The 24,139-nt window shown below is 39.1% G+C and overlaps 3 protein-coding genes across 3 annotated transcripts; 1 reads left to right on the top strand and 2 right to left on the bottom strand.

The window, feature by feature from the left end:
- Positions 1 to 97: 97 nt before the first annotated feature.
- LOC133722065 (cysteine-rich receptor-like protein kinase 3) lies at positions 98 to 3,747 on the bottom strand. Its single transcript, XM_062148873.1, has 8 exons — positions 3,591 to 3,747; positions 2,656 to 3,243; positions 2,548 to 2,571; positions 1,389 to 1,826; positions 1,173 to 1,288; positions 807 to 1,067; positions 503 to 703; positions 98 to 385 (listed from the first exon to the last, which is right to left on the bottom strand). Exons 1-8 carry the CDS (start codon positions 3,673 to 3,675, stop codon positions 317 to 319), a joined length of 1,782 nt encoding a protein of 593 aa, XP_062004857.1. The 5' UTR covers positions 3,676 to 3,747; the 3' UTR covers positions 98 to 316.
- Positions 3,748 to 6,666: 2,919 nt separating this feature from the next.
- LOC133723530 (violaxanthin de-epoxidase, chloroplastic-like) lies at positions 6,667 to 9,433 on the top strand. The gene is made up of 7 exons (XM_062150380.1): positions 6,667 to 6,828; positions 7,213 to 7,270; positions 7,410 to 7,720; positions 7,805 to 7,977; positions 8,073 to 8,169; positions 8,287 to 8,678; positions 8,785 to 9,433. The coding sequence occupies exons 3-7, from the start codon at positions 7,439 to 7,441 to the stop codon at positions 9,284 to 9,286; spliced, it is 1,446 nt and encodes a 481-aa protein (XP_062006364.1). The 5' UTR covers positions 6,667 to 6,828; positions 7,213 to 7,270; positions 7,410 to 7,438; the 3' UTR covers positions 9,287 to 9,433.
- Positions 9,434 to 15,999: 6,566 nt separating this feature from the next.
- LOC133723914 (probable serine/threonine-protein kinase PBL24) lies at positions 16,000 to 19,026 on the bottom strand. The gene is made up of 5 exons (XM_062150787.1): positions 18,660 to 19,026; positions 17,937 to 18,157; positions 17,621 to 17,810; positions 17,127 to 17,518; positions 16,000 to 17,029 (listed from the first exon to the last, which is right to left on the bottom strand). Exons 1-5 carry the CDS (start codon positions 18,748 to 18,750, stop codon positions 16,316 to 16,318), a joined length of 1,608 nt encoding a protein of 535 aa, XP_062006771.1. The 5' UTR covers positions 18,751 to 19,026; the 3' UTR covers positions 16,000 to 16,315.
- Between the last annotated feature and the right edge of the window lie 5,113 nt (positions 19,027 to 24,139).

Raw genomic sequence — 24,139 nt, 5'->3', positions numbered from 1 at the left:
TCCCTTTCCAATTAAGTATAGGAATTTTCTTACCTAGCTTTAATTTTGTATCTTATTCCTTTTAATTGAAGTTGGACTTTCAATTCCCATAAAGATAGATGACAAAATTTCAATTCCCATAAACATAGATGACAAAAATATATACATCATTAATTTGTAGGACTTCGTACGTACGACAAGTACTATGCAGTGGCAACCTAGATTACATCGTTATTTCCTAATAAACTCCACTTTAACTCTTCAAATAATAAAAGTAATATTAATATATCTAAAAACAGCCTGCAGATAAAACCAGCATCTCGATCATGTTCGTATGTCAAACTGATAACACTCCTGAAGATAAAGACAATGGTGTGGCTGATGAACTCACCCCTCTCTGTGCCTTCTGCACTCGAAGAAATTGATGTACAAGATATTAATATTAGTATTTACTAGCTAGTTCTCCATATCCTAATTATAACTGGGATATAAAACAATTATGAGTATCTAATTAGATGCTAACCATTTCAGCAGCAGTGTTCTTCCAAGCCTTTTCCATCTCTTCAAAGACAACGTCAATCGTAGGGCGACCCTTGCTTGATTTGGCAACACAAAGTACTGCAATTTGTAGAATCGATTCAAAGTCTGCCTTGTTGACATTTCCATTTAGTCTTGGATCTTCAAGATCCTCGGGTGGACGCTTGTTCATACTCACATCCTTTGCCTACAAAACCAAAATTCAGATCTCTCTCACTTTCTATATCTAGCTCTATGTAAAGGTTTACATATGAACATGTGTATGCGTATGTGTATGTGTACGTATATACCTTTCTTGTGAGTTGATCTCTCGCATCAAGATCAAGCTCAAATACTTTTTGGCCTGAAAGAAGTTGCAGGCAAACGATACCAAAACTATAGACATCACTGGCACAGGTTAATTTAGCATTGGTCATGTACTCTGGATCCATATACCCTATTGTTCCTCTAACATCTGTAAATACTTTGCTCTCCTCCATCCCCAACATCTTTGCCAACCCAAAATCAGATAGCTTGGGGTCCATGGTCTCAGTCAAAAGGATGTTTGTAAGCTATAAAAGCAAATTAACATGCATCAACATCAAGTGATAGCCTTTTATACACTAAATTTCGATTGAAGTTAGAAATTCGTACGCCTCAACATAAAGACAGGTTACCTTGATATCTCTGTGAACTATGCAGCCATCAATATAGTGGTGGAGATACCTCAAAGCAAGTGCACAGTCTCTGAGAATCTTAACCCTTCTTTCCCATGTTAACACAGGGTCGTTTCCTGAATGTAAAGACACATAGACACGAGCTTTGATTAGTGAGATGCTAAGGAATTAATCTAATCAGGAAATAAGTAAGGATCGATCATATTGAGTATATACTTAGGAGATGTTGAGCTAGATTCCCTGATGAGCAATATTCATACACAAGATATTGCTCCCCGCCTTCAACACAGCAACCAAAGAGGCAAACCAAGTTCGGGTGTCGAACCCTTGAAAGCCCTTCCACTTCTCTTGTAAAAGAATCAGATATGTTACTCTTGTTTATGTGCTTAACGGCCACAACTTGTCCACTCGGAAGAACCCCTTTATAAACATGACCGGCACTTCCTCGTCCGAGGTTCTTTCTTTCAGGTCCATAATTTATGGCATTCTCAATCTCAGCCTTGGAGAATCTGTACAGGCCAGACCATGCAGTAGTCGATCCTGAGAGGACCGGTTTTAGGGGCTTCTTCTTCGTCACGTATTTTACCAGCAGGACTATCAGCCATATTCCAGTGATGGCTATCAAGATCGAAAATACTGCTTCTACCAGGGCATCTGTTGAGCTAAATGATTAACTTCTATAAAATTATAAACATGAAAGGGTTATCATAAATGGTACCTGAACTTCAATTTTGTAATGTCACTTATTTTCACTTATATTGTGGCTTAAAAAAATGAGACCATCAAAAAGAAACTTTCAACTTCAATTAAAAATATGAACGACAGGAAAAGAAAAAATTACGAAAATTTTGATAAGTTCTTGGTTTTAAATGTTTTAAAGTTTGTACAAAAAAAAATGTTTTATAGTTTTATTTGAAATGTTTTGTCTCTATCTATAAAGCAAATTAAGGTTTGATGAGATCTTGTTTTTAAATTTTATTTTCATTAGAGGGTGGAGATACATTTTAATTTCTATTTTATTTTTTGGTTAAAACAGGATTCGGGAAGAGCAAATAACATATTGATTCATCAAATAATTACTTAGGATTTTTTAGTAAACAAAATTATTTAAATGAGTATTTTCGTCAAACTACTCTTGAATATAGGTCATGTGCTTTGCACATGTCATTTTTTAACGGAAGATTAAAGGAAGTTAGTGATAATGTACTATTTAAATGATATAAAAAAGTTCAGGTTACTGGTTGTAAAATTGAAGTTCAAGTACCATCGATAATATAAAATATAAATTCATGTATCATTTGTGATAATAACCCAACATGAAATATGCAAATCATGAAATTGCACTAAAGAAGCTGATAGAAACATCAGTACTTACATTTGAGTTTGAAGTAACCTGGTTCTGCATGTGGACCAAAAACAAAAACACAGAGTTAGTGGATGGAGTTCAATTTAGTGACCAACATGAAGTAGTTTATTTTCTTACCGAACTTGTCTAACTTAGTCAAACACGCAAAGTAATTGTCCATAGAAAGGGAATTGTTGATGTTCCCGGCTGCAACAGAGATAACTGCCGCCACACCGCATATGGAATTTTCAGTTTTGTTTCCATCATTCTTCTGATAATATTTATTGGATAAATGTTGCTTAAGAATTAACAAGGAAGTGGTGCAAGTGCCACAAGTAGCATTGAATGATGATGAAGCATTGCTGAGTTGAGAGCAATCGTTCAATGCCTGTTGGTACACCTTCTCTTGCTTAATGTCTGCCAAGTTTACGTTGGCGCAGTTGCTGCTGCCATAGTAAAGACCATTAAAGCCACACTGATCGGCAGACACGTCCTGACGAACAAATGAGCCAGTGCAGTTATTCCATTCCACATCGGAAACAAAGACACCGCCCTGCCTTATAAATGCTTGGAAGGCCAAGGCTCGAGACAAAGTGGTGAGCACATTTCGACAGCACAGATTTGTTGTCCAGCTGTCCCAGACGCTTATTTTCAGCTTGGCATTTTTATTTATGCATTCCCCAGTTGGTTGGTATGGGTAGGATGTAAAGTTTAGCACACAACTTCCTGCAGTTAGTCATGCATGCATGGAATCGTTATACTTCAACTCAATCGAGATTAAGAGCTATTATACCATGTTAGATAACCACTAAGCTCTGAAAACTAAAGCTATAAAAATATAGTCAATAATAGATCTCAATAGTTAGAGGTTATGTTAGAATATTAGATAACCATTGAATATCAAAAACTTAAACTATCAAAACTAATCAATAATGTATATCAAACTAACTAATACAATTTCATCGAACACATGCCTTGCAAAATTTAATTTATCCAAAATAACATATAGCTTATTTCAAACATGCTACTCGATATAATTTAATGAATCTAACTGAACAAAACGATAAACCAACCTGAGCGATCATCTGGTGATAGTGAAAGGGTTTGGACAAGATAAGTGGCAATGAACAAAACGGTGAGGTGTCTTGCTAATGCCATATCCCCCTAAACCCTAAACCCTAAACCTCACCCTAGATCATACCAAAGCCCATGAGAAAGAAAATGCTAGCAGCTTAATTAGTAATTAAGTGAGAGACTAACAATGCGACCGAAATTTTTCCAAGGAAAGAATGGAACTGAATACTTATAGTCCCTCTTAATCCTTGAAGCCATCGAAGAGATAAAGAAATAGGCATATTCTTAGTATCTCTGGTAGATGATTCTTACAGCTAGCTCCTGCAAACCTTGTAATTTCCGGTTGGCCTTTGATCGTGCACTTGAACCCTTTATTCAGAGATATACGACAATTAAAAACACCATCCACTAGGGGAATAGCTCCAAGGGAATATGCTTATAAAAAATGTTGAACCAATGGTGTAGATCCTTAAACACATCGCCGCATCGCTGTAATTAATATGAAATGTTCGTACGTACAATCATATCTCATCTGTTATTATTTGGTCGTTCTTTGATGCTTATCATGCCTTGTAAATTCCCTACACTAAGCATTAACTAATAATATCTTCTTGGATGAAGAAGAAATTGAAAAGAAAGAAAAAAAAAAAAGGAAAATTGGGGTCTTGTTGTTTTGATAAACAATCCTTCAAACCGACTATTATGATCTTGTACTCCAATTATTTATAAATAGATCGATGATTTTGACACATATAATCTATTAGGATTTAGGAGTCCATTATCAAACAGGAAAAAAAAGCAGCCAAAATACAAAAATGGACTTGCGTACGAGTGCAATGAGGCAAGGCAAGCCAAAACAATAACGAAGTGTTTCAGAATTCAGCTTGGATGTAATTTATGAGCTCAAATATGGCTCAAGTGTGAATTTCTTTCTCAAAACTCAAAGCTCGGATAGGTGGAGCTTAGTGCCCATTTTTTGAGCTTCTAGTTACTCTTTACCTCCATCTTCGTTGCCGGATCGAGTCTTGTCTTGTGATTGGGGTTTGGTCGTAGTTTTGATCGTTGTCGTGTCTTTTAGGATTCTAAGGTGGATTAGGGCGTGTCGATCAAATCATCATCTATTGAATTGTTCTTATTCCAAATAACGTTGTTTGGAGTTTGGTGCATTACTTTTGGTAGTTCAGGGCCAGATGGCTAAGGGATTCCAACCATCTTTCATAAATTTGTTCATTGAAGAAATTGTTCAAATTTATTCTGACTCGAAATCAAAAATTGTATACAAGAGATATCTTTTTATTTGTGATACGAGCAAATATGGTACATGTCAATACCTTCTCCTCAAGAGTGTAGTATTGTGCTCTATTTTGATAACTCTTTTCTTGAAAGGTTAAACCAAATATATATATATATATATATATATATATATATATATATATATATATATATATATATTAAGAGAAGAGAGTTTGTCAGCCAAAACAGAATTTTTTTACCAAAATATCCCTCAAATATTAAAAAACATTTGAATTGAAATATTTGAGAAAGACAAAATGGTCAATTCACAAATAAATTTAACAAAAAAAATCAAAAATAAAAAAACAAAATATGTGCGGCAATTTTCTCCACATTCTGTGGAATAACTAGGGGTGGAAAAATCAACCGAGACAAACTAGCCAACCACGTCCGTCCTGAACCAAGTTGTTCGGTTACCAACACTTTCGGTTACCGACTTTGTGGTACGGTACAACCGAACTGACATGGCGTAATTGGTACAGTATTGGTACTGAATCTTACAGAAATACGGTATACCGTATCGTACCATGTATATAATATAATATTTATTTATTTTAAATATTTCTTATATTATCAATCATAGCCATTGATTTTCTTCAGTTTTATTTCATATTAACTAACAACCGTTCGATTAAAACTTTCCAAAACCTAATCCCTAATCCCTCAGCCTCTATCTCGGTCACTCCCTCAGTCCCTCTTGGCCTCTTGAGACTGAGTGAGGCTCTGAGCCTATCGAACTCTTCAAAGAAACGTCGATTCTTAGCCTCTCTCCGGCCATGATGGGATTTCAGTAGCACCTTCCAGCTCGGTGATTGGAATCGAGGTAGCAAAAGCCTCTGGGTTTCTGGGTTCAGTAGCAAAAGCCAAAAGCCAAAAGTGGTAAGTGGAATTTCTGGTTTTTAGTATTTCAATTTTCAATTGAATTTCTTACTCTCACAATATCTCATTTCTGGGTTTTACATGCAGTTAGTCGCAAAGCAGAAATTTTCGGTTCGATTTCTGGGTTCAAGCTCGGTGATTCTTGATTCATCAACCTCGAAGCTTGGTGATTCTTCAAGCTTTATTTATGGAATTTGGATTCGGTTCTGGGTTTTGGAGTCGATGATTCTTCAACTCTTCACTCTTGATTATTTGGAGTTTCGAAGTTTTGGAGCTGTTTGAATATCACAGTTTCGAAGTTTTCTTGGAGCTGTTTGATTTTTTTAGACTTGTGTAGTTGTGTTTCTGATTCAGTGATTCTTTGTTCGAGCTGTTTTGGACTTTGCTTATTGTATCTGTTTTGAAATAATGAATTAATGATATTTGGCCGGATGGGAATTGAATCAATTGATTAATTCAATTGCATCTATTTTGGCCTCTTTGAGTCTGTGATATTCTATTGCTGACAGGTTTGGGCTTTAAAATTTTCATTTGAGCCATAGCTGAAAGCTGGCCCAATCTTAAACTCGGTTGGAGGCACAACCAACCGATACCGAGAAGTTGGTATACCGACTTTTGTGGCCGGTAATGGTAGCTCATTTTGTGTACCAATAAGCTTTGGTACGGTAGGTGGTTTTGCGCTTGAAGGTCCGGTACCGTACCGAACCCAGCCCTAGGAATAACTTCTCACATAATTATCCACACCACTCTATGTTTGGAGTCTAGTATATATATAAGAAAAGACAAAAAGAAACAAAAAATAATTAATAGGAAAAGAAAAGAAAAAAGAAAAAAAGCCCAATTGGATACGTTACGGCCCTGGTTTCCACACGCTTGCTACTCTGTTGTTGGATAAGAGTTTGGCGCCCTTCTCTTCTTTCCTTCCTCACACACACCTCCTCTCTCTGCCTGCGTCGTCTTTTTGTGCACTACATGCACTTGTCCTCCTCTTCATTTCACTCCCTGCAAAACTAAGATAAGCTGCTGCTGCCATGCATAGAATCTTCTCCTCCAACTCACCCCTAGGTATTCTCTCTCTCTCTCTCTCTCTCTACCCAATATTGCACATTGCATAGATTCTATATTTCACTTTCTAGTTGTACCGAACTTGTTATGTCTTAGATTGGGTAGTGAAAATTTGAAACTTTCAGCTATTGGGTTTCAATCTCTCTACAATAGTTGGTCTTATCTAGACTCTAGAGTATGTTGAAGAATTCATTGCTTGACAATAGTCACTAGTAAAGTTTGAGAATTTAGTGTTGATTCATTTATCTGTATGTTTTGGTATTGACAAAAATAGGGAAAGTTATCTTCTTTACATTTGGTATCAAGATTTATGAGGTTTTTATGTACTTTGTCAATTCAAAATTGTAAGGAAAATAACTATCTTATGTTCAAAATGCCATATAGATCTTCTATCCATTGGAACAATTGGATGATTGGATCATCGTTCTCGGAAAACAACTAGGTAAGACAAATTTTCATTTTTTTGGTTACTATTGTTGAATCAATTGTATCAAAAGAATTGAGGGAATGAAGTTCTCATTTTGTGCGTACTATACAAAACAAGAGAATGACTACCAACTTATATAATGAACCGTGTTCAGGTCCGAATTTGAAGCCAGGTTACTGAAGTATGGCACTGGCTGCGCGTTCAATCTTGCTGTCCCATAATGATAGGATTGGCAGTACATGTATGAGGTTGGGATTTACAAGTGAAGAAAGGTTTCAGAAGAGAAGGATGGTTGATTTTCAAGTGGTTGTGAAATTTTGTCCCAATAGCAGAAAATCAAGATACTCCCAATTCATTAGTTCTGATAGAAACTCTTCTGGTTTGGGGTCAAAATGGTCTTCTCTGCTCTCTAGCAGGACAGAGAAGGCTTTTTTGAAAAGTGGCACAAGAACTAGTGAAACTGAGGTAACTTGCGCAATGCATCTGCCATTGGTTTTTCTATTCTAATCTAGTTTGTAATTGATGATTTGTTGTTCTTCATATTTCAAGACTAAACAGGTGATTAATGTTATACTTGAAGAAATACTCAGCTTCATTAAAGAGTCCAGTCAGTTTCACTTCATGAAAGTAGCTGGTTTACTGGTATGCACTCTCATGGTGATTCCATCAGCCAATGCTGTCGATGCTCTCAAAACTTGTTCTTGCTTACTTAAGGAATGCAGGTAATTCAATCAGCTGGCTTCTTTAACATGTCTGCAGTTCCTTTATTTTATTTTTTGGTCTTTAATTTGATTACTAGAGCTTTTGTTCATGTCAGGGTAGAACTTGCAAAGTGCATTTCAAACCCGTCCTGTGCTGCCAATGTTGCTTGTCTGCAAACTTGTAACAATCGACCTGATGAGACGGAATGCCAGGTTAAGTTTGTTTCACATGTATCTCTATGTTGATCAACTTCACAGTGCCAAACTCAATAGGAGGGAAAATCTGATATGTCATATATGTCTTTGTCTTTGTCTTCTTTCTTATCGCAGATTAAATGTGGGGACCTGTTTGAGAACAGTGTCGTGGATGAATTTAATGAATGTGCAGTGTCACGAAAGAAGTGTGTACCTATGAAATCCGATGTGGGAGAATTTCCTATCCCAGATCCTTCTGTTCTTGTTCAAAGCTTTGATATGGAAAAGTTTAATGGGAAATGGTTCATTACTAGTGGCTTGAATCCTACCTTTGATGCTTTTGATTGCCAAGTGCACGAATTCCATACAGAATCTGGCAGACTTGTAGGAAATTTGTCTTGGAGAATAAGAACCCCCGATGGCGGATTTTTTACTCGAACAGCTGTTCAGAAATTCGTGCAAGATCCAAACCAGCCTGGCATACTATACAATCACGACAATGATTATCTTCACTATCAAGATGACTGGTAATTCATGTCACACGTATACCTTCTTTTTTTTGGGTCGATGTGCCTTTTTTCATTACCTCAAAGCATTACCACTTTACCAGAGCTCTGAATATGACTTATGCAGGTACATTCTATCTTCAAAGATAGAGAATAAACCGGAAGACTATATATTTGTATACTACCGTGGCAGGAATGATGCGTGGGATGGATACGGTGGTGCTGTGCTATATACAAGGAGTTCAGTTTTGCCACAAAGCATTGTTCCTGATCTTGAAAAAGCAGCTAAGAGCGTGGGACGAGACTTCAGCAAGTTTATCAAAACAGATAATACTTGCGGGCCTGAACCTCCACTTGTAGAGAGGTTGGAGAAGACACTTGAGCAAGGGGAGAGGACCATTATAGAGGAAGTTCAACAGATAGAAGGGGAAGTGGAGAAGGTTGAACAGACAGAGCGGTCATTGTTTCAAAAGTTAGCAGAGGGGTTTAATGAGATTAAACAAGATGAGGAGAACTTCTTGAGAGAGCTTTCCAAAGAAGAGATGGATATATTGAGCGAGCTCAAAATGGAAGCAACCGAAGTAGAAAAGCTTTTCGGACGAACACTTCCTCTTCGGAAGCTTAGATAGTCGGACTGAAGGAATCATACGCTTCTTGGTTATACCATACTGTTGTTTATATATTTTTTGCAGAATGTAAGCTGAAATTACATATTATCCTTCTTGCAACCAAGCTATACTTGGATTCCACAATCAAATATAAAAGTCTTCTACTTTTGTTTTTGAGCATCACAAATTTACAAGAGTTTACTTAAGCCAACTGATCCCACAGTTCGACGACTATATATTGTTAGAGTAAATCCCTATTTGTGTGTCTGGCCCAAACTCTAGGTTACTTGATCTAGTGGTAATAGGGTTTAATTAGAAGAATCTAGATATTCATATTCAATGTATGATTACCTTTCCTTGTATGATTCGGATTCTATGCATTGTAATCCTCTATATAAAGAGGCCCCTATTATCAATGAGAATACACAGCGATTTTCTCTCAATTCCTGTTTCTCTAAAACATGTTATCAGCACGAGCTCTAACCCTAACCCTAAAACTCTTCTCACTTAACCACCGCACACAGCTAGCCCACGCTAGCGTCTGCCCCCCTCAATCCTCAGCCTTACAGCCTGCCCCCTCGCACGCCTGTGCGACCCTGCGATAGCCAGCTTGCTAGCGCGCCCCTGCGCCAACCAGCCCAGCACGCGCCCGTGCGATCGGTGCCTCCTGTAGCTCTGCAGCACCCGCAGCATCCCCGCAGTAGCTTCGCAGCAGCCCTCGCGTTGCAACTCAATGCTAACCCTACCTGGTTAGCCTCGCTGCCCCCCTGCAGCGCCCGCGAGCGCTCGCCTGCTCTCACGTTCGCTCGACCGAGACCTCGCAACCACGCGACCCCGCTACACTGTGACCCCGCGACCTCGGGACTCCTTGACCCCGCGGCCTAGTGACTCCGCGATTACGCTACCTCGGGACTCCGCGACCTCGCGACTCCTCGACCCCGCGGCCTAGTGACTCCGCAATTCAGCGACCCCGCGATTCAGCGATTCTGCAACTCCGCAACTCTGCGACCCCTGCGGAAAGTCTGCTTGCTTGCACTAGGACTGAAGCTTGTCTACAATCCTACGACGAGGACCAAATACGTTCTGCAATCCTAAAAGGTATGTTTTACTTTAGGTTCCCGTTTTTGAGTTTTTCCTCTTTTTCTCTTCTTTTTCTCGGGGACTTGCAACATCCCTTTTTCTACCCCCCTTTCTTCTTCATATGGGAGACCAAAAAGCCGAACTGTGGGGGTTTGTGCTCACTCCAAGCTTGGAGCTTGTAGAGTCCTCCAAACTTAGAGTTTGTTGAGAAGAAAACGATCGACCACATACATCGTTGTTTCGATCTAATCCAATATCTATTGGCATCAGATTTTCTCGGAAGTGACTACGCTCAGAAATCCCTAATTTCTTGGAAGCAACTACACTCAGAAATTTTATATGTTTTCGTGGTAGCCTTTTCGCTCCGAAACTAACCCTAATTTCTTGTTCTCTTTCAGGATGAGTAACCTGAACAAATTGGACTTTGCTCCATTGGGAACAACTGGCTCTGGATATCACAGGTGGGTTCGTGATGTCCGCCAGCAGCTCAAGGCAGATGGAATCCTGGATACGATTCTCGAGCCTAGCCAGGACGTGCTAACTGTTGAGCAAGCTCAAGCTTTGGGAGCAAATAGAGCAGCCTTAGAGGCAAATATGGCGAAAGCCATCATCCTAATGACTCGTCATATGGATAATCCGCTCCAGTACGAGTGTATGAATGAAGAAGACCCCAGAAAGCTGTGGGTCTCACTCGAAGAAAGATTTGGCAATGTCCGTGACTCCCTGCTTCCTGACCTAGAAGTGAGATGGCATAGCCTTCGCTTCTGTGATTTCAAGTCAGTTCTTGACTACAACTCGGAAGCACTTCGCATTAAATCCTTAATGGAATTATGTGGTAAAGAGATCACAGATGCGATGTTGATTGAGAAGACTCTCTCTACCTTCCCCGTCTCTGCATTGATGGTTGCTAAGAACTATCGAATCGATGTTACTGCAGAACGGATCATAAGGTTTCATGAGCTTATTGGAGCCATGAATGTCGTTGAAAAGCATGACCACATCCTTGTGAAGAACTATAATTCAAGATCCATGGAAACATAGCATATTCCGAAATCCAATTATAGTCGCGCCCCTCAGAAATGGCGCCAAGAGAGAAACCTTAATCTTAGGGATACTTCTGGACGTCCTGGTCCATATAATCGCTCTACTTGGGAAGGTAACCGCCAAAATAGGCGAACACGGAACCGAAGAGGTCAACGTAAAAAGAGAGAGGGAGGCAACGCCTCTGGCCATGTTGGTGGCGCCACCAACATTAAGATCCATCTAAATGACGCTTTAAAAGCGCCTCAATCAATGGAGTCTGAGCAAAGAGATGTATGTTCTCGATGTGGAGTATCCGGTCATTGGGCACACATTTGTAGAGCTCGTGAAGAAATTGTCACCGTCTACAAAGCATATTGTGAAGCAAGAGAAGCTCACTATGTGGAACAAGAAGATCAAGAAGATGATCTAGAGTGAAGGGTTGAAGACTACAAATCTGGCTGGGATCAATAAATCGCCAATTCTGTTTAAGTCTTTATTTTTCCAAGAGATGCAATAGGTAATTTGCATTCGCTAGCATTTGGATTAGACTCTCCTAATGGTTAAGAGACAATGATGTACTCTGTTGGCTTATGAATAAAATTTTGAGTTCTTTTCATTATGACTCCATTTTGATTCTGAGCATATTATTTTGTGACTATGATGGCTGGGCCATCAGTATTAATTCAAGGACATGGAATAGCCCAAGTTCCACTTGCCAAATGGCACCTGATTATTGTCACAGAAACTCTCTACGCTCTTAGGGCAAACCGTACCCTATGAATAGCCAACGGATTCCATGCGAAAACGCATGTGGAGAACAGAAATGAGTTCTCTTGCAATACCTCTAATGATTGCGAACAAAGGCGCATCTTAGATAAGTTTATGTATCTCTCTAGTGGACTCTATGTCACTATTTGAGCTATTAAATACAATCAAGTTTTGAGAGAAGATCTCTTGGATTTAGACACATATTGGCTTTGTCATGACAGGATAGATCATCCTAGTCATGATATGATGATCCGTCTACAAAAGACTTCACACGGACATCCATTCTCTCGAGCGAAATGAAGCATGAATCAAAGGTTGATTCTTGGACTAAGTGTGACCGCCGCCGCTGCCTCTAGAGCCGCCGCCGTCCACCACCAGCCTAGGGCTGACACAGTCCCTATCCATGACGCCATGGATAGCGTACATCATGGTGATGTTGCAATCACCAACTTTGCTTCAAATAGCGTTTCAGACGCTTATGCCCAACCAAAATCCTCATTGGTTGTTTCTAATGCCTCTCGCTCGTTTTACAAAGCCCGTTCCTTAGGGAAACTAGGACTGAGACCGTCCTATGCAAAGGATATGAAAATACTCATTTTGTTCTTACATAGAACCCATGGGGATTTTATGGACTGATTCAACCAACTTGTGGACGTTTAAATATCTCATGATATTGGTTGACACGCAAACACGCTGGTCACGTGTTGTGCCATTGTCCACTTGTAATGCTGCTTATGCTACACTCCTAGCACATATCATATGACAACGGGCTCACTCCCCGAATTATCCTATTCAGTCAATTGGATTTGACTATGCTAGTGAGTTTACATCGAAGACTTTCAATGGTTATTGCATTGGGACTGATGTTGGACATCATATTCCCATGAGCACACCCAAATGGTCTCGCGGAAACGACTACGATGGTAGTCCGGACATTGGTAATGCGCACTAACCTCCTTATATCCGCTTGGGGTGATGCAATATCGCATGCAGCTATGCTAATTCGTCTACAACCCACTGCCACTCAATCTACCTCTGCGTTACAGCTAGTGACTAGGTACAAGTATCGTACATACGCATCTTTGAGTGTGCCATTTATGTGCCAATTGTGCCGCCACAGCGCTCTATGATGGGTCCTCACAGACGAATGGGCAACTACGTTGGATTTGAGACTCCAACAATCGTCCGCCAATTCATGCCCTTGCAAGGCGATCTCCTTACCGCTAGATTTGCGGATGTCACTTTGATGAGACAGTCTTCCCGTCGTTAGGGGGAGATAAGAACACAGATGTTCAGCAGGAACGACAGGAATTGTCGTGGTCTGTCCCCATTATGTCTCATCTTGATCCCTACTAAAGTGACGAGATCACACATCTGCTGCAAATATGCCTGCAAGGAAGTACGTCCCTACGAGAGGACGTAGCCCCACCCTACATGGAGGTAGGCATGACGTCAACGCCAAAGAGAGTGGCACTCTGGCGTTATAGGCCATGGCCCCAACTAGGATGCGTGGGAGGCCCGTAAGTTCGAAGGATAATTTGGCACATTCCAATCCTTTGATCATCAAGACTCAAAATCCGTCTCATGAGAATCTTCCGGGTTATGGTTAACGTTAGGGGACGCCTCAACGTCAGAACCTATTCCTGAGAATATAGAGCTCTATGAAACTTACACTAGTGTACATGAGACGTGGGATAGAAACTCCATCATAATTGATTATGTAGTTGCGAATTTTGTTGCGCATGAGTTTGTTGAGTCTGATGATATTGAACCACGCTCCGTTGATGAATGAATGCCAACGTAGAGGGATTTGGCCTAAATGGAAAGATGCGATCCAGGTTAAGTTGGATTCTCTAACGAAGAGGAAGGTTTTGGAGCCAGTGATGCCAACACCTCCTGACATAAAACCTATTGATCGACTTATGGGTCTTCGTTAGAAAGCGTGATGAGAAAAAGATTTGGCAATCTCGCCTTATGGAGCAAAGCTTCTCACAAAACGCCCTGGAATCGACTACGATGAGATATATTCTCTCGTAATGGATGTCATTGCACTCCACTATCCTGTCAGTTTGGTAGTTTTCAAATAACTGATCATGCAGCTTACAAATGTGGTCAACACGTATCTCTATGGGGATCTAGATACGAAATATACATGAAGGTTAATGGTGGACTTCATTTACCCAAGTCAAGTGGCTCTAGACGGAGCTCGTTTACAATAAGGTTGAAACGCTCACTAAGATGACTACTTGATTGGGAAGAGATATACCCACGCGTTTCCATAACAAGTTTCGGATTCTATCGCGGTTCATGTTGGATATGATCTTCATTGGAAGCCCTTAAAGAGTTAAGGGAAATCGCTGAACACTTGATATCCGAGTTTGAGATGAAAGATCTTGGGAGAACACGATTATATCTCAGTTTGGAACTTGAGCATCGTGTTGATAGATGCTTAGGCATTTTGACAAGGTCAAGCCTTCAAGCACCCCCATGATAGTTCGTAGTCTTGATCCTGAAAAGGATCCTCTTCATCCGAAGGATGATGACGAAGATGTGCTAGAGGCAGGAGTGCCTTACTTAAGTACAATAGGCGCATTATTGTACTTAGCTCAATGCACAAGACCGGACATCTCATATGTTGAGAACTTGTTAGCTAGATATAGCTTTGCACCAACGCGACGCCATTGGATTGGTGTAAAAGATATCTTTCGGTACTTGAGATGTACGATTGATATGGGCTTGTTCTATCCCTACAAAGAGATGATGGATTCGAACCCATCACACACCAGGAACGCCTCTAACATTGGCCTGCGTCCACTATCCCCATCCCAAAATGACATGTGTTTTGGAAGGTTTTGCTGATGTTGGGTATCTCTCTGACCCACACAAATGTCATTCCCAAACTGGTTAAGTGTTCACCATGGGTAAAGACCGTGATATCTTGGAGGTCTACAGAACAGACCATAGTCGCTATATCTTCGAACAATGCAGAGATCATTGCTCTTCACGAAGTGGTTCGTGAATGTATATGGATTGAATCCATAATTACGCATGTTCGAACAATTGTGGTTTGAAGTCTACCACATATGAGCCTACAAGCATTTAGTATAATGCTACTTGTTTTGAACAAATGAAGCAATGCTACATCAAAAGCGACAACACCAAGCATAATCAGCAACAATAAACTCTCCTCAAGATCAAAGTGAACTAGGTTCAATCTGAGGACAGTGTAGCAGACTTGCTCACTAAGTCATTGCCTAAATTCCACTTTCGAGAAACGTGTTGGTAGCATCATTTACGGAAGTTATCCGAACTCCCATGACCGTAGTCATCATGGGGAGATGCATGCAGACATCAGGGGGAGATGTCTATGTGTATGGTCTCGAAACGTGAAGGGTGTGTTGTGCTCTTTTTCCTCTTCGACCGAGGTTATTTTTGTCCCACTGGGTTTTTGTTACTCGGCAAGGTTTTTAGCGAGGCAACGAGAGAAGCACCGCGTTTGGGCGACACAAGGGGGAGTGTTCAAGTAAATCCATATTTGTGTGTCTGGCCCAAACTCTAGGTTACTTGACCTAGTGGTAATAGGGTTTAATTAGAAGAATCTAGATATTCCTATTCAATGTATGATTACATTTCCTTGTATGATTCAGATTCTATGCATTGTAATCCTCTATATAAAGAGACCCCCTATTATCAATGAGAATACACAGCGATTTTCTCTCAATTCCCGTTTCTCTAAAACATATACATAAAACTCAAGAAGGTAAGAGTGGTGGGTAAATATAATAACAGAAATTCCCTTGCCAATTTACCCCATTGTCGTCTCAATAATTTGGCTTATTACCAAGGGTTAATGCCTCTCATACTTCAGTAAGTTTTCTTTGTTTCTCTAAGTTTTAATGTTACATTGTCATTGAAGAAGGAAGATAATATCACACAAGAAGACCTCAAAGTTCAGTATAAAAAATGTTGAAGGAAAAAAAAAAAGACAGAGGAGAACCTCATCATAAAATTCTTGCCCCAAGTCTTGATCCGGCACTTCAGACGTGAAGGCTTCTTCTTTGCTGTCTCTGAGGGACAAAAGTCTTACATGGCTCATCATACAAAATTAAAAATCCGATATTGAATGCATGTATGTGCAAGGAAGGACAGTCTAGTGATCACTCTTTATAGGTGGAACATTCATTGATTCAGGTTCCCTACGACTGGAGTGACTGAGAGATCCACTTCGGATGATTCTGCGCTCTTAATTCCGCCAACTTTAACAGTACTCTCTTCTTTTTGTGGTACTCTATTGTTGCTATGAGAAACACCTTCTCCGTTCGATTCTTCACTGTTGCTTCTAGAAGTAACACTTTCAAATTTATCTTGGCTTAAACTAGTATCTTGATCACCCTTGTTGCTCTTGCTTTTACTTCTCTCGTCACCTGAAGAAATGCCTACATCTCGTTCAAATGAATGCCATTCTTTGGATTCTACACCACTTAGTTGACGTAAGTCTTGGCCATTACCATCCTTATCTGAGTTGTCATGGCTGTGGTTAATGTCTGAACTTCTGATAATCTCATTATCTGAAGCCTCCCCATTGCTCTCATCATCGTCTGAAATATCAGAACCACATTCAGAGTTACCATCCTGGTTTTCAGTACTAGGGATTGTATCAGCTGGAACAGGAACAGGAGCAGGAGCAGGAGCAGGAGCAGGAGCAGGACTAGTGTGAAGAAAACTTAAAGTCGTTACAACGTCACTCATGAAGGGCCGGACTGATGCCTCATCTTGCAGACACATGGCTGCTATTGCAACAGCCTGATTTAGATCTTTCTCCGGGAATTGCTTGTTAAGACGACTATCTGCCATTTCAGGAAACTTTTTTGGGTCCTTGAATAAGGGTTGTGCCTGGTCACACGTACAAAACAAAGTTACATTAAATTTGATAAACTGCATGTAAGGTCACACTCTCAGGTGAAATTTAATTAATGAGAAGGTAGTTTACCCAAGCAACTAGATTTTGCTCATCATTTGCTCTTGTAGTGTCAATGGCTCTTCTTCCAGTAATTAGCTCCAGTAGAATAACTCCGAAACTATACACATCCGACTTCATTGAGACTTCACCAGTTCTCGAGTACTCTGGAGCACAGAAACCATAGGCACCCATCAGCCTTGATGGTCCATGCATCTTATCTCCGGCTTGGCCAAGCTTGGCAAGTCCAACATCCGAGAGCTTTGGATTGAATTCTTCATCTAACAAGATATTTGAAGATTTGAAGTCCCGATATATAATGGGTGGATTGGCCTTCTCGTGCAAGTACTCCAATCCCAGAGCAGCACCATAAGCTATTTTAATCCGCGTGTACCAATCCAATGTCATTTTACCTGTTTGATTAGCTGCACATAACTATTGAGGTCAAATACACTCATGATAGATATGGAACTAATGAAATAGTCCTAAATCAAGGAAACAGTAGCAGAAAAGAGGATGGTATGTACCAAGAACTCGGTCTTCTAGAGTACCCCCTGGTATGAATTCATGAACCAAAAGCCTTTGATCTCCGTCGGCACAATATCCAATTAGATTAACTATGTTTGGATGGTGTAGGAGGCTTAGTACCAAAACTTCTCCTAGAAATTCCTTGTGTCCATGCATTCCATTTCTGTCAAGTTGCTTCACAGCCACCACCTACAAACAAGATAGGAAAACAAACCTTATAAGTACATCAACAAGTGTTCATAAAATAAACCAACATGAAAGAACAACTTGCATTTTGTACACTCATATTAAAAAGAAAGTAAGAGTTGTTCTAACCTGCCCACTCGACTGAAGAGTTCCCTTATAGACTCTTCCAAATCCACCTTCGCCCAGAAGGCACTCCTGACGGAAGTTCTTTGTTGCTGTAGCTAGCTCACGGAAAGTGAAAGACTTTGCATTGATTTGTGATTCGTCAACTTCCACACGTGAGTGTGTCCGGTGTGTTGAGTGTGTTGAGTTTGTCACATGTCTCTCAGCAGGTCTTTGTTTTTTCATTTCTGCAAACAAAAATAGTAATGTTTAAGAGACGCGTGCAGGAATGTTAAGATAACATAAAGGGAAGTCCCTTCTACCATTGTTCCAAAAGCTGTTGACAGCATTATGAATCACAGAAAAGGAGAGGGATTGAGAGCATCAAACGTTTAACCTGAATGTAGAGTTCAGCCGCGCATTTATTTATCAAAGAAGATTTCTGTCTAAATTGTAACCATGCCTTTCATATATATGTTGCAAGTGTTAGTTAACATTATTATTTTCTTCCCATAGCTTCTATACAAGTAAACACTACAAGGCTAAAGGTAGAAATTGCATTATAATCTCATTGGCTTCTGAAACTTGATTTTATTCCTCGAGAACATATATGTTGCTATTTCACAATGTAGTCTAGACAAATTTGATTTAGGGTTTATAAACGAGATTTGTTTTTTTTTTTTATAAGTTACCAGTGAAATTCTGATATCAGAAGTAATTAACCAATGATTCAAAAGAGAAAACACTTACCCTGTTCAACAGACGGTGCAGAGGCATGATCTACTCTCCTGATACTTGATCTCTTATTTCTCTGTGAGCCAAAACACGGAAAGCAACTCATCTCGTCCACTCTAGCAAGTTAATGCTTTTCAAAATAAAGCAAACATACACAATGCAAGAAGGCTTTCCTTCCAGTTTTTTAATGTACAAAACTGTTTGACAAGAAATGAAATGAGACGAGACGAGGATGAGGTGGAGGAGTGGGATCAGGGTCCTCCAAGGAAAGTGAAGAAGGAGGACCCCGAAGGTGGGGCGAGGGCAGCTAATTGCAGTTTGGAGCTACGAGGGAAAAAAAACCTGAATCATTAACAAACAAAGGAGAAGAAAGCGAATGGGATTGCCAAGTTTTGGAGGGTACAAAATGTGAGACTTTTCCTTAGACTTCTCGTCAGAAAAAGGTGGGAGATGTGAGGGGGATGCTTTCCCTTTTGAAAATAAAGAGAGGAAATTGTGGGAATGTAATTGAATTTCAGTTAGCAATACAGGCTATACAAGGGTGTCCAACCATTTGAGGATGAATAATCTTTGTCATCAGTTATTTAGGGACATTGTTTTGTCTTAACATGCCATTATAACCAGCTCGGCAGCTCTAAATTGTTCATTTTGTTGGTGTATTCTAACAAAAATCTAATCTTCACACCTCACAATCATTATAGAAGATAACCTCTCTATATTCTAGCTACCTCAAATATCTCAATGACTTGATTTATAAGCAAGAAAACATTACAAGGGACTTATTGAGTTATAATCATACACCTAGAAAACCTATGATTTGGTATGCACAATGTAAAAGTAGTTAAAAAAAAAAAAAAATCGAAGCTAATTTCACTGAACAGCCTCAGCTGCCATTTGAAGAACAGTTGTAAACCTTAACACAAATGTCCACAACCCTCCATCTTTCACTTCCAAGAATCATCCTCAGAGATGATATTCTTATCAGTAAAAAGAAATATTTCAACTTCATCACCACTGTTTTTATTTGTCTTGGGATATCAGAAAGTCACAACATAAATAATGAAATAACTTTGATTTACCTATTCTGCAGGCCAGAAATTAATGAAATACCTTTGATTTACAATCCAGTAATTATATCTTCCTGAATTACAGTAAATTAGTACCATATTCTATATCGAAATACAGCAACTACTTTTGCTTAATTTATTAGTAAAAGCCAGTACTTCGATTATTATTATTGTATAATCTTTCTGTTGAAGAAACGTTTATGTGATTTTGGGGGTGAAGAGGAAAGTCTTTGTTCAAAAGTGTATTACCCCTCCAAATTGGGTTAAAGAATGAAAAAAAAATTGTTGCAATAATGAAAAGATTGATTGCAGTACAAAGAGTGCGACTTGCATGGTCACTATGCCTACGAGTGTTAATGAGAGCATTTGCAAACCAATAATCAACATGTCACGATTGATCTTGCGAGGAGGAAGAAATAGAGAAAAGATAGAAAAGATTCATAATAGTGGGTACTGCTTGGGACTTATTTTGAAGCAAGATTTGGATGAGATCACCCCGTTGAGTACTCCAGCATGGATTTACACCTCCCTAATTAAGAAAATATAAAATAAAAATAATAATAATAAAGAGCAGAGCTATTGTTTGTTGGAATACCGTAATTCTTGTGTAGTTGTGTTTGTAGCTGGATATTTAGGTGACATACATAAATTGTTTTAAGAGGTGCGAGGTTTTTCTATGTATGTGTTCTTCTCGATCTTATTAGTGGATCAAACCAATCCAATGATTTGACCGTCTAATATAAAACTATCTCATTCTCTAACATGTAACCCTTTATGCACATGTATTGTCATTTTGTTCGTTCCTTTTGGTGTAAGAGATATTTAGGTGACATACATAAATTGTTTTAAGAGGTGCGAGGTTTTTCTATGTATGTGTTCTTCTCGATCTTATTAGTGGATCAAACCAATCCAATGATTTGACCGTCTAATATAAAACTATCTCATTCTCTAACATGTAACCCTTTATGCACATGTATTGTCATTTTGTTCGTTCCTTTTGGTGTAAGAGTGAAGAGTCTCCATTGACTATTGATTTAGCCAATGCTCTATAAGTATAACAACAATTGAGGCCTCCAATCGTCAAAAAAAAAAAACAATTGAGGCCTCCATGAGCGTGAGGTCGCATTTATAAAGGTTTTCTAATCACACTAATTTACTATTATATATTTCAACCAAAAGTGGAAAATCTTATATTATTCTGTTTCCAGATACATTTCCTTTTTTTTTTGTTTTTGCTTGGACGATTCTCATGAAAGATACATTTCCTCTTAAAATATGTGTTATTTGTTGACTCACACGTTGGTTATGTAAAGACTTTATTAGCCAACAGGGTTTCTTTGTTTAAAATTTAAACATTTATCACCACTAAGGTCAAAATTCTCTTACATCGAACAAAATGATACCAAACATTCAAAAATAATCAAAATGATACCTAAATTTTTAAAAACAAATCAACTTGATACCCAACAATCAAAAGTGATCAAAATGATACCTAAAGTTTTAAAAACAAGTCAATTGAATTTTTTTGTAACTTTTTGTTAAAATTGATCACGTGTGGTGCAGTGTTTTGTAAGGTTATAATAATATTTTACACAAAAAACTATTTTTCAATTATTTTTTATTTTACTTTGTTAATTCTCTTCTTCATCTATCTCTACCTCTCTCTCTTCCCATTTTTCTTTGTTTATTTAGAAGTTGAGAAACATCCGAACTTTATTTGTTTCTACGATCGATGGTAGAATTGAAATTGAATGTAAGATTTTTTTTAATTCTATAGAAGAAGAAGATTGGGTTATAGATGATTGATGACCCTCTGACTACAAATCACTTCAATTTTTGGGCTTGATTTTGCATTTGATTTAACAAAGAAGTTAAAAAAAAATAAACCGAGGTATCAAGTTGAGGGTAAAGCTATATAGTATGTTAACATTTCTCATACATCAACTATTTTTACCACTTTAAGGACTCATGTTACCACTTTGAGGACTAATATTACTATTTTGAGGACTCATATGGTAAACTAAGAAAATTTACCACTTTAAGGACTCATGTTACCACTTTGAGGACTAATATTACTATTTTGAAGACTCATGTGGTAACTAAGAAAATTTATCACTTTAAGGACTCATGTTACCACTTTGAGGACTAATATTACTATTTTGAAGACTCAAATTACCACTTTTAAGGCAATTGTATGCATGTCATACGTTAACATTTTGTAGAATTTTCCTCAAGTTAATTTGTTTTTAAAACTTTAGGTATCATTTTTGTCAGTTTTGAAAGTTGGGTATCAAGTTGATTTGTTTATAAAAAATTAGGTATTATTTTGATTACTTTTGAAAGTTGGGTATCATTTTGTCTGGTGCAAGAAAGTTTTGACCCTAGTAGTGATAAAAACTAGTTATATAATTGACAAATTTGCAATACAGCCGTGTGCACTTAGCCTACCAAAAAAATGTATCCTGTTTTAGGGAATTAATATTTGAGAGAGAAATTGTTGTGCTTTCATTGATAATAAGGGCTTCTTTATATAGAGGATTACAAGGCATAGAATTAGAGTTGTACAATAAAAGGTAATCATACATTGATTGGATATTTCCAAGATTCTCCAAGATTATCTCTAATTCTAACCCTATTTCAACTAGAGCAAGTAACCTCAAGTTTGGGTCAGACACAAATTCTAGATTTACTTGAACACCCCCCCTTGTGTCGCCCAAACATGGTGCTCCTCTCTTTAAAAACCTTGTCGAGTGACAAAAACATTGTGGGACAAAAATAAGCTCGGTCGAAGGGGAAAAAGAGCACAACACACCCTTCACGTTTCGAGATCAATATGTAGACATCTCCCCCTGATGACTACGATCGTGGGAGTTCGGATAACTTCTGCAAGCCAATGCTTGCAACATGTTTCTCGAACGTGGATTTGGGCAATGACTTAGTAAATAAGTTTGTCACATTGTTCTCAAATCGAACCTGGTTCACTTTGATCTTGAGGAGTTTCTATTGTTGCTAATTATAGAAGAACTTAGGCGATATGTGCTTGGTATTATCGCCTTTGATGTAGCATTGCTTCATTTGTTCAATGCAAGCAGCATTATTCTCATAAATGCTGGTAGGCTCATCTGTGGTAGATTTCAGACCACAATTGCTTCGAACATGCGTAACTATGGATCTAAGCCATATACATTCACGAACTGCTTCATGAAGAGCAATAATCTCTGCATAGTTCGAAGAAGTAGCGACTATGGTCTGTTTAGTAGACCTCCAAGATATCGCGGTCTTACCCATGGTGAATACATAACCAGTTTGGGAACGACCTTATGTGGGTTAGAGAGGTACGTACCCAGCATCAGCAAAACTTTCCAAAACACTTATGTCGTTTTGGGATGGGAAAAGAGAACACAGACTACTGTTGGTGGCGTTCCTGACATATGATGGGTCCAAATTCACCGTCTCTCTGTAGGGATAGAACAAGTCCATATCAATCGTACCACTTAGGTATCGAAAGATATCTTTAACACCAGTCCAATGGCGTCGTGTTGGCGCAGAGCTATATCTTGCTAACAAGTTCACAGCGAAAGAGATGTCCGGTCTCGTGCATTGAGCTAAGTACAATAATGCGCCTATTGCACAGATGGTTGAATTGGTCCACAAATATCCCCTTGGATTCTCTGTAAGAACGGAATGAGTATTTTTGAGTCATTTGCATAGGACGGTCTCGGTCATAATTTACCTAAGGAATAGGCTTTGCAAAATGAGCGATGGGCCTTAGAAGCAACCAATGAGGATTTTGGTTGGGCCTGAGCGTCTGAAGCGCTATTCGAAGCAAAATTTGTGACTACATCACCCATCATGGCATTGGAACCATGGGAAATGGCATCCATGGCACCATGGCCATGGGTGACGCTTTTTATGGCGTTGTCAAGGGGGACAGAGGCAACCCTAGGGAGGTGGCGGACGGCGGCGACGCCAGAGGTGGCGGACGGCGGCAACGCCAGAGGTGGCTGCAGTGGCGGTCACACTAAGTCCGGGAATCAATCTTTGATTCATGCTTCGTTTCGCTCGAAAGAATGGATGTCTGTGTGAAGTCTTTAGTATGCGGATCATCATATCACGACCAGGATGTCCTAATCGGTCATGTCAAAGCCAATATGTGTCGGAATCCAAGAGATCTTCTCTTATCACATTTTTGGATTCAATAGGTCGAATTGTAGTGACATAAAGTCCACTAGATTGACACATAAGCTTTTTTAAGATGCGCTTTCATCCGCAATCATTAGAGGTAATGCAAATGAACTCTTTTCCATTCTCAGTATGCATTTCCGCATGGAATCTGTTGGCTCTGATATCTTTAAAGCTCAATACGGTTCGATTTGCCTTAGGTGCGTAAAGAGCTTCTGCGACATTAATCAAGGTGCCATTTGGCAA

Source organism: Rosa rugosa, chromosome 7 (genome assembly GCF_958449725.1).
Source record: "Rosa rugosa chromosome 7, drRosRugo1.1, whole genome shotgun sequence".
In the NCBI taxonomy this organism is placed as follows: Eukaryota; Viridiplantae; Streptophyta; class Magnoliopsida; order Rosales; family Rosaceae; genus Rosa; species Rosa rugosa.
Note: the sequence above shows the minus strand (reverse complement) of the source record. Positions and strands in the feature narration are given on the sequence as shown.

Excerpts from the sequence above, each read along its gene's own strand:
- LOC133723914 (XM_062150787.1), bottom strand. The coding sequence starts at position 18,750 with ATGAGTTGCTTTCCGTGTTTTGGCTCACAGAGAAATAAGAGATCAAGT. Across the intron at positions 17,519-17,620 it reads TCTAGAAGACCGAGTTCTTG|CTAATCAAACAGGTAAAATG; the intron begins GTACATACCATC and ends AGTTATGTGCAG. Across the intron at positions 17,030-17,126 it reads AGCAAAATCTAGTTGCTTGG|GCACAACCCTTATTCAAGGA; the intron begins GTAAACTACCTT and ends ACGTGTGACCAG.
- LOC133722065 (XM_062148873.1), bottom strand. The coding sequence starts at position 3,675 with ATGGCATTAGCAAGACACCTCACCGTTTTGTTCATTGCCACTTATCTT. Across the intron at positions 1,289-1,388 it reads TCTAGCTCAACATCTCCTAA|GAAACGACCCTGTGTTAACA; the intron begins GTATATACTCAA and ends CTTTACATTCAG. Across the intron at positions 704-806 it reads GAGATCAACTCACAAGAAAG|GCAAAGGATGTGAGTATGAA; the intron begins GTATATACGTAC and ends TTGGTTTTGTAG.
- LOC133723530 (XM_062150380.1), top strand. The coding sequence starts at position 7,439 with ATGGCACTGGCTGCGCGTTCAATCTTGCTGTCCCATAATGATAGGATT. Across the intron at positions 7,978-8,072 it reads TGCTTACTTAAGGAATGCAG|GGTAGAACTTGCAAAGTGCA; the intron begins GTAATTCAATCA and ends TGTTCATGTCAG. Across the intron at positions 8,170-8,286 it reads CTGATGAGACGGAATGCCAG|ATTAAATGTGGGGACCTGTT; the intron begins GTTAAGTTTGTT and ends TTCTTATCGCAG.